At 29.9% G+C, this 18,707-nt stretch overlaps 1 protein-coding gene across 18 annotated transcripts in view; it reads left to right on the top strand.

The window, feature by feature from the left end:
* The window catches only part of LOC143064717 (voltage-dependent calcium channel type A subunit alpha-1-like), a 206,669-nt gene extending 187,962 nt beyond the window's left edge, over positions 1–18,707 (top strand). For 15 of the 18 annotated variants that reach the window (XM_076237765.1, XM_076237760.1, XM_076237753.1 and 12 more), the window contains 9 exons: positions 756–958; positions 1,548–1,652; positions 2,626–2,735; positions 3,305–3,322; positions 6,926–7,041; positions 7,889–8,000; positions 8,595–8,735; positions 12,151–12,454; positions 13,826–18,707. In XM_076237765.1, coding sequence (XP_076093880.1) covers positions 756–958; positions 1,548–1,652; positions 2,626–2,735; positions 3,305–3,322; positions 6,926–7,041; positions 7,889–8,000; positions 8,595–8,735; positions 12,151–12,454; positions 13,826–14,772 — 2,056 coding nt within the window. In that variant the 3' untranslated portion in view covers positions 14,773–18,707. The remainder of the gene's footprint in view (positions 1–755; positions 959–1,547; positions 1,653–2,625; positions 2,736–3,304; positions 3,323–6,925; positions 7,042–7,888; positions 8,001–8,594; positions 8,736–12,150; positions 12,455–13,825) is intronic. The other 3 variants (XM_076237758.1, XM_076237754.1, XM_076237764.1) reach the window with 3 other exon arrangements.

Here is an 18,707-nt window from a genome sequence, read left to right as displayed (position 1 = left end):
TAATAACTTTCATAAACTATCCTTGATTTGTACCAAACTTGGACAGAAGCTTGTTTATGATCATAAGATAGTATCAAGAAGAAAATTTTGTAAAAATAAATTTCCACTTTTCCGTATTTTACTTATAAATGGACTTTGTGGTTTAAGTTTTTAAAATTTTATAATGTTCTTAAACTATCCTGGATTTCTACCAAACTTAGACAAAAGCTTATTTCTGATCATAAGATATTATTCAGAAGTAAATTTTGTAAAAAAAAAATTCACTTTTTCCGTATTTTACTTATAAATGGACTTAGTTTTTCTTCCAGTTAACATTACATACAGTCTGCAGTTAAAGTTTATAAAACATTTATTAGATTCATAAACTATCCTGGATTTTTTTACCAAACTTGGAAGCTTCTTTCAATCAAAAGACAGTATTGTGAGGGAAATTTTTATTGATGTTTTTCCTCATTTTTGTTGAGTCTGCGATTAACAGAAAAAGTAGGCGAGACACCGGGTTCCGTGGAACCCTTACGAATTTTTTTATATATATAATGTAGGAAAAGGTAATAAGTTAAATGCATGCATTGAAAATCTATATCAACATCAGATACCATAGAAACTATGTGATGAAAATTAAGATGAACATGGGGTATACAATTATACATATATTTTACCACTGAATCTGGTCTCATAAAATATTGGAAAATCATAAAATATTGGAAAATCAAAACAGCTAGAATGATTATATATAAGATTGGTTATTTTTACAGAGGAAGAATACAGTATACAGACATGTATGATATGTTAAGAAACATGGAGCCACCTGTAGGCTTTGGTAAAAAGTGCCCCACACGACTTGCTTACAGAAAGTTGATACGGATGAACATGCCAGTATATCCAGATTCAACTGTCCATTTTACAACTACGCTTTTTGCACTGATAAGAGAATCTTTAGGAATCAAAATGTCTACAAGTAAGCTGGCAACCCTTTAAGATGTGTATTTATTGTTTTATGTTTCAGTTCTATAGATCTTTTAAACACATTGTTCCAATGTGTCAATTGAACTATCTGCATCATTGGGTGTCTGTTACTGCATCTGAGGTTTATGTCATCCTTAAATGACTTAATTTGTTCCCTGAAATCTTGTCCTCTGTACCCTTGTTCCAGTTTCAACCAAATTTTATAAATCTTTTCCTTCTTACTAACCAGCATGGCCAACATGGAAAACTAAGGGGTAAAATATAATTAATTGTCTAATATTTGTAAAACAATGTTAGCATATATTAATGAACAGCAAATTAACAAAAAAAGACATCTCCTGCTTCATCACTTAAATGATCTTGACCTTGTAGAGCGGTATCTTATGTATTATGAGAAAAGTCTTAAGTTTACATTAGTTCTGTTTAAAATGGAGATTAATGCATGATATATGGTGTGATCTGATGCAACTGAAACAGAAAATTATATTTTGAAAAAAAATAATCAGATTTACCTTTTTTCTCAAAATCCATTTTTTTATTAAATTACATAACAATTTTGAATTGTAAGTTTGTATTTGTAGCTGAAGAGATGGATAGGAAGGATGGAGAGATGAGGGAAGTAATCAAAAAGGTTTGGCCAGCTCAGGCAAGAAAAATGTTAGATCACCTCCTTCCACCTAATTCTGGTAAGTTTTCAAATTTATGGAAAAAAGTTTGTTTGATAAATGTGTTTACCATTCTATCATTCCAAACTTTTATCTGGAATGGTTTTTATTACAGATATCCAGCTGATTTTATATATGGTTTATTTATTTAATTTGTTTTTGTTTATAATTTTTACAGCATGCTGACATAATTTTATAGGGCTGATGAGTATGGATATAGAAAAATCTTGTAAATGAACTTTCCTGACATTTATTGTCCTGCATATATGAACTTGTGTCTTTGGTATATTGAGGTACACATTAAATAGGTTTATTTATTGATGTCTTGATTTAGACAGAAAAATGGCCCTTGGACATCTTGTTTAGGTAAACGGACAGAAAGTCACAGGACATAAAGTCACAAATTTGATAGGACAAAAAGTCACAGGACAAAAAGTCACAAAGATTTTTTTGACAATTGTTTGAATATATAAGAGAAATATCTAGAAATATTTACTTTTTAATACATATATTCCTATCAAAGTTAATGATATTTATCATTTTACTTGAATAATGAAGATTTATTTAATTTTAATCATGCAAAGGACATATTTCTTGGCACCATAAAGCCATTTAAGTGCCAATCTACTTTGACATTTTGTTTTCTTAACAATAATTTTAATCATCTTTGATATTTTTTTGATAAATTTTGCTTACAAAGTTGGTAATATACAATACTTCAAGAAAAATACAAAAATGTTTTTGTAAAAATGAGCATTTTTTATTCCAAGAAAATAATCAGAAAAAATGAATTGTGACTTTTTGTCCTGTGACTTTTTGTCCGTGACTTTTTGTCTGTGACTTTTTGTCCTGTGACTTTCTGTCCTACATTCCTTGTTTATGCCTTGTTAAAAAATTTATATTCAAATCCAGTCTGACATTTTTAAAGTCGATCTTATGTGTTGGTGTTATATTTAATATTTACACCTTTAACAGTTATTATTTTCTGTTTCAGAACTAAATGGTTTTAATCTGAGTGTTGGAAAGATTTATGCTGGTTTAATGGTTGCTGAAAATTGGAAAGCATACAAAGCAAGTCAGTCAAAAGGTGGAAATTATAGAATGGTAAGACCTGAAACAAGTCTTTTTTTGTTAGGCTATGAATGGTCCTCATAGGACAACAGAGGCCAACTAAAATGAGGTTTTTGTATGTATTTAGAATGAAAATGGTGGACAGGGGTCAAGATAAGCGGGAAGAGTTTGAAGGAAGTGTGAGTACTGGTGGAGGACCGACTTGGAAATTTGGATCCAATCTGCTTACATCATGCCAAAACTTATTTCAATTGTTTTTTTTTTGTGCTAAAGTCCAAATGGAAGTAGGCTTATGCTTGTCTTGAAAACAATTGCATATAACAATTCCTTATTCAAGCAGAAATGTGCAATAGGCAGTATTCATATACATTTCATGCACAATTCCTAAATTCATTATTCATAGGACTTGGGCCTAGTAATTTTAAGAATTATATCCAGAAGGTGAAGTGGACTGGGTTATTTTAAATGTCATTGCTTTAAAAATCAAAGAAAACAGAAGAAAATGGGATAGAGAAAAACATTTATTGAAAAATTACTATTCCAGCTATAGTTTTATTTTTGAACATGGCACACAATCAATGACCTTGGACTTTTACTTTCAGGAGGAAAATAAGGAGGAGGTTAGTAGAGGTCGTCGTGGACGAGTCAACCTTGGTTACAAAGATGACCATGACCCACATTGTGACACTGAATGCTAGCCTCTTATTCTGTTTTTAATATTATTGCACTTGCCTCTTAACTTGCCATATTATACTTAGTAATGCACTTTTGAAACAATTTCTTGCACAAGGAATATTTAGGTTTACTTAATATGTGCAACTGAAAACTGTTTGAATACCTTTTGAAATTTGCCTCTTTAAAAAATCTGGTCATACGTTCATGAGAAATGGGTATATATTTGAAGTTTTATGGAACGAAGGGTTAATTATCCACCAATTTTCAAAATAAGCTTCTATTATGTCCTATTATGTCCATGGTAACAATTTCTTTATATTTTATATGGACTTTTTTTTGGCTGTTACGAAAAGGAAAAATCCCAACAAATTTAGTTTCTTTATCTGAAAAATGGTTTAAGTGTAGGGGTTACTTGGCCAAATTCATTCATGATTGAAAATATTACATAAGATCAAGGTTAATTCCTTGTGCACTTCATAGACATATAACAATTATCTTCATGTACTTAATATGCATGCTTTTTACATATGGCACTTTTGACTTTGACTCTTTATATCTTGCTTATGTGTAATTAGCATGTGCATAACTTTGCACAATTACTGCTCTTGTTGCAATTCTGATTTTTGTACTATTTATATATTTTTTAAATGCTAAACATTTAACTAATACTGTGGTCTTTCTAGACTGGGTATGTGAAAATCACCGCTTTGAACTTGTATATGTAGTTAACAACACCAAGTTTAAATATCTTGATAGAATACAATCACTCTCAGTAACTATAAATTCAGATTGACATTGATGCTTGTATATAAAGGCTACAACTCCATGGTAAGATGTATGGTTTCCAGTAAAAATTACACACTTTTTCATACATGGTGTTTTTTAAGCTGTTCTGACCAGTTATTTAAATATTTGATAGAACTACTTACTCATTAGGTTGTTGCATTTGTTTATACTAAATCTTTTCATATCATAATTCTTAGAGTTTTTCTTTAAACTATCATGGAAACAGAATTTAACACTTTAAATGTTTATTTCTACTGATATGAGTAACACAATACACTACAGGCTAAAATAAATATTTCTAAGGAGTATATAGGACCAATAAAGTATGTAATATTAATTTCATATCAGTCAAAACTCTCACTAAATTATGGCTTTGGGTATCTTTCTAAGGAGTAATAATGGATGGTGAAATTTCATTGTATTAATTTAGTATAACATATTAGTCCAAATTCTCTCACTTAATCTTGGCTTTATGTATTTTGGTAAAAACATAAAGCATTCTTGATAACACAAAACTAAAAATTAACAGTGGTGCTTGGGATACATGAATACATTAATCTAGTGTCAGCTATTTGCTTAAAATAATAACAATAACAATACTAACAAAGGGTCACAAAAGGTCAAAAACAAGGACTACAGAACCTCCAGAAAAGGTAATTCTATACAATATTTATAAAGAAAACCTGAATTAACATCTTCATATATTTTTAGACATATATATACTATATATATGTCTAAAAATAGCAACAATCAACATTCAATCTATTTAAGTGTGGATCAGTTTGTGAAAATAAACTGATACAGTTACTGAATTTAAATTATATAAATGTCTAAGAATATAACTTAAACATGCTAATTAATACATTAAAAAGTTCTATTAAAATAGATATACACAATATTTCACTAAACAAATTAGCTTTATCAGGCGTGTGCATCTCTCGAGGTGAAATCGGATGCATGACAAAAAAATATTTTTGTAGCTTAATCTATACAAGATTTGAGGAAAATTGTAACATATTTATTGATGTTGCAGAAAATATGTTTGTAGCTACAACTACATAAAGTTGGAATAGAGTTTAACACATTTATTGATGTTTGATTAATTGTATGAATTTCTATAAATTAATTTGTGTGATTTCAAGATTATGGTTTTGACTTGTTTTTAAATCTTTTTTCATCTCTCTCATTGAGTCCATCAGGTTCAAGAGTTTTTAACTGGTGCATCCAAAATCTCTCTCTCTTTTGTCTTCCTTGTGTATCCCAATTTTGATTTTTCTCAATGATTTGAAATGCAACGTTTTCAAAGTCATGTCCTACACTTAAAAGATGTCTTGTCAGTTTCTTTCTTTTGTATAAAATGACCGATGGTTATTTAGTCTGATGTCAAATGGTGTTTCTGTTTCACCAACATATTGTAATTTGCAAGTTCCACATGTTAGAACATAAATGCAATTTTGCGTTTTGCAATTTGATGTTATAAATATGTTGTATTTTTTCTTTGTGACTGTGCTTTCGAATTGGGTTTCGGATTGGCGACTTTGCAGCACTTACAATTGCCCCTTCCGCATGGTTTATAACCTCCGATTGTTGATATCTCCTGTTTAGATACTTTGGATGTTACTAGAAAATCTTTGAGGTTTTTGGGTCATCCGTAAGCCATAACGGGGAAAAATCTCTTTTAAGGAAGGATCATTTTCAATAAGACACCAGTGTTTGTGGACAATGGATGAAAGATTTGTCAGGTCAGGATGAAAGCTAACAACAAACAGGATTTTATTTGTCTGGGCCATCTTTTCTTTGTATTCAAGGAGGTATGTTCAGTCTTTTTCTTTTGCTATACCGAAAGCTTCTGAAATATTTTTGTTCTTATAACCTCTCGATTTAAGTTGCTGTCTGAGTTGCCCCAAATGATGGTTTAATTTTGATTCCGATGAACAAATCCGTTTTAAACTGATGTTTTGGCTGTACAGAATGCTCTGGGAGCAAGGTTTCGGGTGACAACTCTTCGGAGAGAGAAATTGGTGTTTATCAGTTTTTTTGGTTTGAAGGTCGGTTGTCATTACTCCGTTTTCTAAAGTTTGTTTGTTTGTTTTATATATATATATATATATGTATTTGAAAACATGTACCTGGTTTTAAATTCTAAAATTCCATTGTTCAAGTTATATTTAGTGAATGTGTAAAAAAAAACATTTTTTAACCTTAAAAAATTGATTAAATTTTGTTAATTTTATGACCTATGAACATAATAAACCTAACCTATCTTAAATACCATCAACTCAATAACGAATAGAACTAAGTTACATATACACATATAGCTGTATCCAGAAAGATAACTGAATACATTATCTTGTTGTAATGTATCTGTATGATAAGGCTGTTTATTGTTAAAGCTGTATGTGTTTTACTGATAAAATCCCCAAATCTTCTTTATTTAGTAGATATTGATTGCTGACAAGACTATTGTCACAACCATCTAAAATTTACAATTGATAGATTCCTATATCTTTGACTTTCAAATTCAAGGGACTTATGATGATCACTTATCATTAATACTGCATACAGCTTTGTGGTTATATAATTTTTTAACCGATTCATCAAAATGTGTCCATCGGAAAAGTAACTAAATACAACTGGTCAAATCCAATAATCTCATAAACTTATATGTCATCTCTTATATCATAATTATTTTGTGGGATGCATCATATAATTTTTTTTTAGATAATAGCATTTCTTCATGGTAAATCTTTTACTTTTTGCAGAGACCACCATCTTTATTGCAAAGATTTATGGGTAAACTGACAGTTTCTGGTAGATCCAATCAAAGTTTAGATCATGCATCAGACCATTCTTCTGAAGATGATATTGATGGTCATAGGTCAGTATTTATTCCTTGCCTACCTTTACAGTTATCTTTATTCTCTTCATTATCAATTCAGCTGATATAATATTGATTTGGTTACCTGTATATATCGCACTTAATAAACAGCATATGTTTAACTTTCTATAGTAACGTTATTCTGTCAAACAATTACCTTCAAACAAGCGCTTAAAGGTGCAAGGTGCATTTTTCAGTTTGACAGGGTTGATCTGACCTTAACTGACCTCATTCGAAGTGTCACATGAACTATTCTCATCACTTAAAGTTCTCCCTGGTTATGGACCTTCATCCTTTCACTTTTACGAATATCTTCTTCTCTGAAACTACTGGCTCAGTTTGAGACCAAAGTTAGACACAATCATTGTTTGATATATGACCTTCCAACCAACATGGCAGACATGACAAAAAAACAGAAATATCAATAAAATTCTGTTATTTTGAAAATGCTGTGGAATGAAAAAATCTGACTGACACACAAAAAAAAGTGTTGAATTCTGGATGGAAAAATTATTTTTCCTGTAAAAAAGAATTTGAAAAAGGGGAAGGTAATCTAAGAAATATGTTTAAGAAATAACAAGAATTGTTCTAACATATATTGAGAAGTTAAGGGGTTGTTGGCAAAATCTTTTCATGCATAGCCTTAAAAAAGCCACAGTAATAAGCAAGTATGTAAATTTTATATAGAGTTGGCACATAATAACATGAGAAATATTTTACAACTATAATTTTTGTGGCTATAAAATATAAATTAGTTAAAATTATTCGTAGTCAACATCTCAAAGCTTCTTTTTCCATTAAAAATGAACGTTATTTGTTAGATGTTCGATTTTTTTTTTGTTAACAGTATAGATAAACATCATTGGCAGAGATCATTTTCTAGTTTTCTTAGAAGAGGCAGTAGTAAAAGAAAGAAAGAAGCCCAGCATCATCAACAGTCAGATGTCAGTAGTTTACATGTAAGTGTTATATATCACAGGAGTCACACTTAGTCATGTTATAAGCTAATGTATATTCAGAAATTATTGCAAGGTTTTTATAAATGCGAATAATGCAACTAATTCAGTATTTTTATGTCTGAATGTCGTGACTGTAGCAGATTTTCTTAAAATCGTAATAAATAATCTTGCGTTTTAGTTCATTTTTCAGAATTTGCAATAATTTCTGAATTTACAGTAGATAATTATAACTGCCAGATATTGGAAATCAGGATATGAATTGTAGTGTGATAGAAGTGTAGTCTTTATTGACAGCAGAAAATACACTCAAAGTAAGATGATTTCATGTAAATTGAATTGTAACAGTCAAATTCAAACATGGGAAAATGTAAATTTTGCTTCACATGCTAACTGTGTGCACCAGAGACAAATTGTTATTGGATCTTATTCCAGGTATACAGATTTAAGCCTTTTAATCTAGACTGAATATAAATATATATATATATGTAGATATTTTTACTTTGAAGTTTTGAATACGTTACTTTATTTTGCATTAGTTATTTCTTCTCTTCTGCAGAATAAAGGTGTGTCATGACTAAATGAAATAAATTTTAGGTTCACAACCCAGAACTTGGTTGTTACATAAATTCCTCTTTTTCATTGGAGGACGAGAGTGATGACGTCATATCCTCTGTGTCATCACCGGTTAGTCGTAAGAGAGTCCATTTTCATGGACCCTACTTCAGACATAGGAAGGTAACCAAAGTTTGGTGATGGAATTTGGCAAAGCTGGTAAAATGGATTTTTTGTTCTCTTTTATTTATTTTTTGGGTTTATAGACTTTTTCCATAGTTTTACTTGAAACTGTCATCAAATTGACAAATTAAAGCTGTACTAGATCATATCCCTGAAACTTGTTACTGTGTTTATCCAATAACCTTTGTGGTAGTGAATTACCTATTGCCTGGCCAGTTTAAAAAATTGTCAATACAATTTGTCCATTTAAATTGTACAATAGGTATTGTAAGAGCTGTTATCAACAGGTGGTCATTTAACTACCTGTAGATTTACCTGGTTGTTTTTGACAGAGCTAATTTAAATGACTGGTAGCTAGCTTGCTTTCCTCATGTCCAATGTCCTGAAGAACGGACTATTCTATTTAGGTATAGGACATTTTACATTTAATACACAATTTGTTCTTTCTAATAAAGATATTTATTGTAAAATTATTTTTTTTGCTAACAATCACAAATAAATCATTGCTTGTAAATCCGACTTTCATAATGAAGAATAAATTAAGCACTAATATTTCTATTCACTAAACCATTTGTACTTTTTTTGATACAATGTATATTGGAAATAAATTTTTAACAGTAATTCCAATTGAAGTAGATCCTGAATATTAAATGAAATTTAGCATCACTACTATTCCATTTCAGGAATCGTAATATAACATGAAAATATATCCCATTAGAAAACACCAAGTCACACATAATTCATTTTGTAGAATTATTCACAATTAGAAGGGCTATCCAAACATATCCATTTCACAAACACTTTAATTCCATATCAGAAATCAGAAACTTAAAATATATCCCACATTAAAACACCATGAAGCAAACATATATCTTTTTTTTTTTAAACTAAATTCACTGATTGAAATTTCCATCTTCACTGTTTAGAGACACAAAGAGAAATGGCTTAAAATGTCCCATATCTAAATAGAATTAAGAAATAATTCATGGGGGCTTGAATATATCGTGATTTTACCACGGGTTGGCCCTTTATGACAAATATTTTACCCCTGAGCGATAGCGAGGGGTAAAATATCGGCATAAAGGGACAACCCGTGGTAAAATCTAGATATATTCAAGCCCCCATGAATTATTTCGATTCTGATAGGACACATACGGCAATTCTTTTGGATCGAAGCGCTCTAGGTGTAGGCAAATATTTGCCGTTCCCATAAATAAACGCACTAATAAACTAGCATAAAAGAACGGAGCAAACTGCATTAGTGACATGCTTAAACTATTTAAAATAATGTATTTAGACAGTTTTGGATGAATTTGAATGATAATTTATTTATATGTCTTATATGATGTACAATAAAGGGCTTTTGCCACATTTTAGCATCATTTGTGTATGTTTCCTTGTGATGATTTTCGGATTCACAAGCGTGTATTTTCCCGTAAAATGCTTACATTCTAACGTCATTGTTCTATGACGTCGGGTATCTCGTTCATAAAAAAGCATATGACGTGGGAGTACAATCGGAACAGCACTGGCAATATATTCATATTTTACCACGGGTGTGTACTCAAAGCGTTTGAAGGACGTCATGTTAGAATAGTCTATTCAGGACATTGGTCATGATACATGAGGAAAGCAAGCTAGCTATCAGTCATTTAAATTTTACCTTTTAGTGATTTTTTTTTTACTGTGTAGTTAAATGACCACCTATTGATAACCTCTCACAAAACCTATTGTACAGTTTAAATGGACAAATTGTGTTGACAATTTTTTATCCAGGTAACACTGTAGGTATTATAATACCCCAAAGGTGATCGGATAGGCACAGTAAAACCATTAAAACTTATTAGATCCATTAGAACCTTCTTGTGTGAATTGCTTGTATTGTAAACTTAGATTGATTAAATTTTGATAAATCTAATGACATTAGTAGTAAGTTGATTACTTGGTGAACGTTTGTTTATGTGTTACATATTTGTTTTTCGTTCATTTTTTTACATAAATAAGGCCGTTAGTTTTCTCATTTGAATTGTTTTACATTGTCTTATCGGGGCCTTTTATAGCTCACTATGCGGTATGGGCTTTGCTCATTGTTGAAGGCCGTACGGTGACCTATAGTTATTAATGTCTGTGTCATTTTGGTCTTTTGTGGATAGTTGTCTCATTGGCAATCATACCACATCTTCTTTTTTATATTTAAAATAAAAATGAAAAGTAAGCATCGGCAATTTGTCAAATTTATCTTATTATTTGAAGAATTAAAACAAAACAATAGTTGATTTTTGAGGATGTGAACTTCAACATGGATGCTATTTGGGTACACCTGTCCACGTATATTTGTTCCGCCTAACAGAAGTTCCACTGGAAACTTTGTTATAAACAATGTCATAATACCTGTACCTGTTGGAACAAATATTCTATACCATTTATTCCGTTAGGAACTTATACTGTAATATTTCTTCCTGTGGAAATAATATTCCAGAATATTTTTTCCTTTTGGAAGTTATATTATGAAGGAACTTCTATTCCTTGACACTCCTCATTACAAAATCGTAGATTTTTAGAGGTTTGTTCAAACCCATTTTTCTATGAATCAATATGGATTCAAAATCAAATTTGTGGAACTATATAGTAAATAAGGATACATCTACAAAAAATAAACAGAATAGAAACTTTTGTCTGGTTCATTAGATAAATGAAGGTGAAAAAAATGTCAAAATAGATGCATTTTGGGTACCCTCAAGTTATACACTAAACTGATTTATGTAAATTTTACACAAAAAGTAAAAATGGATGTTAATTTCCAGCATAAAGCTAGACTTTTTTTGAATTTTTAAGACTTCTGTTACACAATTTTGTTTTATAATATACTCCCCTCCTAAAGAAAAAGTAAACCTTTTGTAAGACTTGTAGCTTTGGTGCAGGGACAATGCTTATCTTCCTCTACCTACTGTTCGGGAGATTTACATGCTTTATCTGGTGTTGGTACCATAAAGGATATTGTTATAAAGAATAGAAAAAGCAAAGATGATTTTTTTTTTGTAATTTGATTTATACATGTGAATATGTATGTATAATACAGTTTAAACTAATACAATATATTATGATTGATAAATGTTTAAACTAATACAATGTATTATGATAAATGGTTCAGAATTTTGTATCTTTGAAGTTTTGTGAATCACTTAAATACATTTGAATTATAACTAATATTATGGATTTATTTTTTTTAATTTATTTATAGAACGTATATGGTTAGATTATATATATTTGATTTTTACTTAAAGAAGGTATATGGTTAGATTATATATATTTGATTATTTTATCAGGCTGTTTACCATCAGGATAGAGAGTATCCTCTGTAATGATCTCAGAAAGAGTTCATTTTTAATTCATTAGAATATATTTGTCTTTCTAGTCTATGGATCGGCAGGACTTCTCAAGTGGTCTGAAACCTGAACATGCATCTGGTCAAGGGCCCACAGCTCCCAGCAGGCCTGGTAGTAAAAGTCCTTCAGTTCCTACGACACCTGTCTCACAAAGATCTCCTATCCACCCAATGATGCCTTATCACAGTCCATTTGGATCACCTACAAATTCTCCAATGTTACAGAGAAGGTCACCATCACCACGTCGTAATGAATTTGGATTTGCTTCGGCAGTTTCTAATTTAGTTGATCAGGCTCATTCTATAGCTGAAATGGATCGGCGAAAACATTATGGTAATTGTATATGTTTATGATTGGTCAGACAAAAACTAACCAGAATCTTCTATTCAATGATCATTGTAACAAATCGCAAATATTCACCGTCTTTAAAAAAATTGTACCTTCATTGCAATATGTAGTAGAAATAAATCAACACATCAAAGTTATTTACATGAAGATTTCAGTTTATTAGATGCAGCTTTTTAAATGTTAGTTAAGAAATTATTAAGTATATATCTCATTGCCTCCAATGGGATTTAAAAAATGGAGAATTGATTATATAGCAAATCCAAGGTTACTTCTAATTTGAGGTCACAAGAGACATAGCTAAGCAGGTATCAATGGTTTACTTATGCATGGCTTTTTATTCTATATTTTGTAACTGCATGGTACAGTTCTAAAAAGGGTTGGTTTTTCATTTTGTCAATTCCTATCTAAAAATATCATGTGCATTTTGTTTCTTTTCAATGGTTGCTTTATATGATTTAGAAAAAATCCTCTGTTGACAACACTGTACACAAATTAGAATCAGTTCAATTGACATACATACAAAAACTATAAATAATAATACAATGTATATACTGCATCATGCTGTATTTAATACCATAGTTGTATTTATATTTGATGAAGATGAATGTTCCCTTTGGATTTTAAGTAATAAATAGTTGAGTAAGATACACACTTTATAGTACAGAACTCATAGTGCTAGGTTGGGGTGCATATAGATGACTTTCCTGCATTTGCCTGTACATTTCCAATGTCACAATGTTATAACCTGACTGTAAGAATACATTATTTGCCTGATCAACTTTGGGTGTAACTCATTCATATAACTCAAGTTTAGTCTATATTGATTGATTGATTGATTGTTGCAACTCATTGCAAACTTTTGTTACCTTAGTCAATAAAATGAGACGTATGCTTCCTGTTTACAGTGTTTGTAGCAGTAGCACCAACATTGTATTAGTTTGTGTGATTAGATCATTTACTTTGAATGTATTGCCATATTAATTTCAGCATTTACATTATACTATCAAAATAACAACAACAAAAACAGACATATCTCTGTGTCAACAGTTTATTTTACTTAATTTCTGTAAAGTCCAAGGAATTTTTATGAGGTTTATATTGAATATTGCAAAACATGAAATTTAATTCAATCCCAATAAAACATGCAATTTAATTCAATCCTAGTAAAACATGCAATTTAATTCAATCCTAGTAAAACATGAAATTTAATTCAATCCTAGTAAAACATGAAATTTAATTCAATCCTAGTAAAACATGACATTAGTTTCTGAATATTCAATAATTGTACATGTATTAACTTTGTATGATTTATGTTTTAATCAATTTCATTAATAATATTCTATACCATTTTGACAGGTTTCAAAGCAGATGAAAGTTTAAGTCTACCCAATTCTCCACAACAAAGGAAATCTAGGAGTTTGAGAAGACCACCATTACAGCCACAAGGGAATGTAATAGGATCTCCACTACCTAGTCCACAACCACTGAGAAAACGGGATTCCGCATTTTATAGGTCAACTTCACTAGAAACTAGGTCACGCTCTCCTTCTCCTTCAACTACAACACCATCACAGACACCTCAGGCAGAATATTATGGAACTGCAAATTTAACTGATAGATCTCGAAGTCCTAGCCCGGTATCAACACCTCCTAAAAAACAGAAACAGAAACAGGGGAGAAAACTCCCACCGGTTCCTTTACCGCCAGCTTTAAAACCATCAACATTAAATCTTTCAACACCAAAACTCAAAGACAAAAACTTGCCACGTGTTATGCCATCACCAACAATACCACAACCACCAAGAAGTCCGGGAAATATTAATTTTCCCAGATTAAATCAATCACCATCACACGCACCTAGAAACTTTCCTTCATCAGGTTCATACAATTATAATTTACATTTAGGTAAATTTGGAAAACCAGAACCTTATAGTCCAACAGAAAGAAATAATTTAAACAAACCAACAGTATCAGTGCATTCACGAACATTGCCAAATATAGGTAGAAGTAATAGAGACCAAGAAATATGGATGCGTGAAAAATCAAACATTAGACATGATCTAAGATCAAGTAGCCAATCACCAGATATAAATAAAAATAGTAGTGATAGAACTAAAATATTAGCTGGAGATTTCAATGACCCTTCGTCAAGCTCAAACAGAGGTTCTAGACCCTTAAAGACTGTGCCTAATGGCTTCAAACCAAAGGGTAGAAAAAAGAAAGCTGAAAAAATGGAAATGAGAAGTGATAGCAATATACCTCTAAATATAGACTCTGATGAGGATGAATCTGATTGGTGTTGATAAACTTTCTTTTTAATTTATATATACATGTATATGAGGATATTTTTAATAGTCACTTTATTTCACAATTCAGATGTGAAGAAAGTAGGTAATTTGGCATTCTAGAAATTTATTTTAGTACCTATTAGTAAAACCATGAAGTGCATTTCCTTTTTTCACTGTTTTTGCATTAGTAAAATTCTTTAGAGTATTTGTACAATTGAAGCAACATGATGTGATGTATTGTATGTTTACAGTGTTATATCTTTTATCATGTACAATTGAAGCAACATGATGTGATGTATTGTATGTTTACAGTGTTATATCTTTTATCATGATCAGAAAGTAAAGTTAATCTTTATAATCACATACAATGAGTTGTTTTTAGATTGGATTACTAGATTTAATGTGTTATAAATGATGTGTTAAAATATTTGTCAGAATTTTGAAATATTAATACCCTTCACTGCCATAAAATGGTTTTCTCTTCCTTTAATGTGAATTCATTGTAGTTAATATTATGTATATTTTATTGTTAAACAATATAGAATATTGTCCATTGCCCATTTAAAAAAAATTGTCTTTTGTGGTGATTAGTAGTACTTTTTTATTGTGTCGCTCACGCAACTAAGTTCTGTCATGTGGTTATTTTCCTTCTCATAATGTATTAAAAATGTTGAGAGTATCAAATCATTGTTGTGATAAAGACTATGTTTAATTGTTGAAAGAACAAAATTTAACCCTCTCTCTGCAAAAGCATTCATATACATGGAAATTGATCAATTTATCATGAACTGCTAACAATACCCAACTCCATTAATGTGTCCCTGTCCGTCACTGTCACTTTCTTTATATATAACAGATAACTTGAATCATTTGACAACATGAATACAAAAAGCAGACATTTCATTTACATTCATCAGTACCATTTGAGATGTGATATGGCGCTGGTCCCTAATATTTCTTTTTCTACATTCCACAAACTTTCATTACAGATGGAATTTATAGTTCGCATGTATCCACATTGTCAGAACATCACACACTTTCACAGACAAAATAACAAGTATTATTATTTTATTATTTATCAATGATTTATTTATTCTATTTTAATGTGAAACCATTCCATCTATTTTTTGTGAACATACTTATTTCACAACCATTAACCAACTGACTTTATTGAAAAAGACCTTTCAATTTTTCAAATGTTTTGATTGCATTTTCATACTTTAAAAGAAAATTTCTATTTGAAATACAAAATAACTGCTGCATACCTCACATCTCTACTCATTCAACAGTTAAATCTATTTTTTATTGAAAAAGTTTCCTGTTTCGTTCTTTGCCAACATTTCAGTCAGGTATAGGACTTAAAATAGTCTCGAGCTCTAATTTAAAACTTTCATTAAAAGAATATTGTTAGTTGAAAAAATTAGTCAGCTATTTTATTGACGACACCAGCCTTAATTTGTATATTTCCTTTTAAAAGTGTTTTGCCTGTTATTTCTCCTCTGCTATAGTTTACAACAAATTATTCCCAAAGTTTCCTGTGATATTATCTCCAGTTGTAAGTGTGTGTGTTAAATGTTACTTATTTGATTGTGTACTTTTTATATTTTATTTAAGGGGCTGGCCCCACAGTGTATTACTGTTTCTGACCATTTACAGCTTGTTTCAATGTGTTCATGTTGTTTTATACTTGTTCATTCCAGTCACTTTAGCTTTATAGAACTTGCCAGAATTTTATTCTGTTTGTATATTCCAGTAGGTGATTCATTGTAGATAAACAATTTACAGCACTTACTCCATTATATTTTGCACCTTTTAAAATATTAATAGGTTTATTAAATTTTGTAAGTTTGTGTTATTAAAGTTATGTAAATAGTTATTTTATACAAAATTTTGTAGATATGACATATAAAATTGTATGTTTCATTTGTCTTCAGATTGTTTGTGTAACTAATAAATTTTTAACATGATACCATATACTTTCTACTCTAGGCATTCTAAAATAGTTCTGCAAAATTTTGCCATTGATTTTTAGTATTAACCGAGTTTTATCAGATATTTCAGCTTCAACTTGCAGGTCCAAAATATGTCAATTTCACGGTATTTTTGTTTATTTTTATCAGCCATTCATTTGTTATCAAGCTGCCAGTATAAGTCACTCTATTGAAATATAAATATAAAAAGGCATGTATAAAGAAATTCAATTTAGTCTTAATTTGACGTAAAATTCAACCAGACCAGGAAGAGCCAGTCTGCTTTTAAAAGCCCAGCAAAATAAATAATTGTTTATTTTAATTTGTTTGTGGAACTGTTTTTTTACTGAAATAGATAATCAATCTTTGGCTCTATAGATTCTTTTTAATAATATTCTTCCTAAAATGTTGTTATTTATATTATGTTTATAGGTATAAATGTTTATTTTTGTTATATTACTCTATCAAATATTTTATTCATAGGCCACACTAATTTATTTTTCAGTTCCTTGGATTTTCAATAGACGAGAGAAAATAGTACTATCAGGAGGCTTCTTTTCCTAAAATTCTTACAATGAATTTAAAAATAATTTTGAAATTGTAGTTCTCAATACACAACACTATATTCATCTGGAAAATTTCTTTGTAAATTACAAAGGAAGATTTTATTTTTGTGGAATTTTCGTAAGTAGAATTTTTCCTATTATATACTAGTTTTTTTTACCACAAACTGTTGTGCTTAAAATCTATCAATACAACAACATTATTTATCCCCAAAAATATTGATTATCAACATGTTAAATTTTTGAAAATCCAGAGAACAAATTTTTTAGTGTGGTCTGACTTGTTATGGGTTTTATGATTAATATTTTCAGGGATTCTTTTAAGTTGATAAGAAAATCTTCCTGTTATTCAAAGAGGATTGTTACACTTTATTATAGTAAACTGGTTACTTTATTAAAGACTAGTGTTAATGTCAAGATTGTTTTTATGCAGATCATCTATATGTTTTTGTTTTATAAAATTCTGTATTTATAATAAAGTTAGAAAGATCCATACTTTAAACTGTATTGCATTTGTAACTAATGAAATAAATGATTGCCATCTATCAATCATGCATTCAAATCTGGGATTTTAAATTTTGAAAGAATTGTGCAACATCTTACATCATAGAAAATGAACTAAAGGTCTACTTAAGGATGTTCGCTACTCTATTAAAAAATAACAAGCTTTTTAAAAGACTATAATAAATTGATAGTATATAAATAAAGTAACTGAAAAAGTTTTAAAAAATGAAGGGTCTGTGTTCTCGTTTTCGAGATATAAGCCATTGAAAATTTAGCGGGAAATAATTCTCTCTAGATTATTCATATATTTAACATTGGCACCTTATTCGTTCAAAAACTATGAAAAAATAACAAGAATGTTATAAAATTTTGAAATAGGGCTTTTTAAACTTTATGTAATAAAATTATGAAAAGAAAAGTAGGGGTTAGTGGGCAATTTTTTTTAATGACAATACATGGATAAAACCAGAGGATTCCGAAAATCTGGCAAAAAAATAAAAAAAATGGAGGAGCAAACATCCTTAATCTTATACTGCATCAGTGAAATTAAAGACTTTTTTTTCAATTAAATGTCCTGAAAATGTCCTGATAGAAAATTAATTTGATACAATATGTTTTGTTCATTATTCTTGAACTATTGATAAGCATTACAAATTTAGGCACATCAATGTCCTTATCAAACAAGTGCAATAAATATGTATTTTTCAATGCTCATATCATGTAAGAATCAAACAAACATAACTATCATAGTTTTGAATGTGTATTGTGTATGAACAATTTCACTCATCATTATTTATTATATTAAGTATGTGGACAATTGATTTTACATGTATGAAGAATGAATTACTTCTATGATTTTTTTATTTCATTGCTTGAAATACAATAAATAATTAAACAATATTCTGAGACTGTG

Source organism: Mytilus galloprovincialis, chromosome 2 (genome assembly GCF_965363235.1).
Source record: "Mytilus galloprovincialis chromosome 2, xbMytGall1.hap1.1, whole genome shotgun sequence".
Taxonomy (NCBI): domain Eukaryota; kingdom Metazoa; phylum Mollusca; class Bivalvia; order Mytilida; family Mytilidae; genus Mytilus; species Mytilus galloprovincialis.
This window is presented reverse-complemented; position numbering and strand designations above follow the sequence as displayed.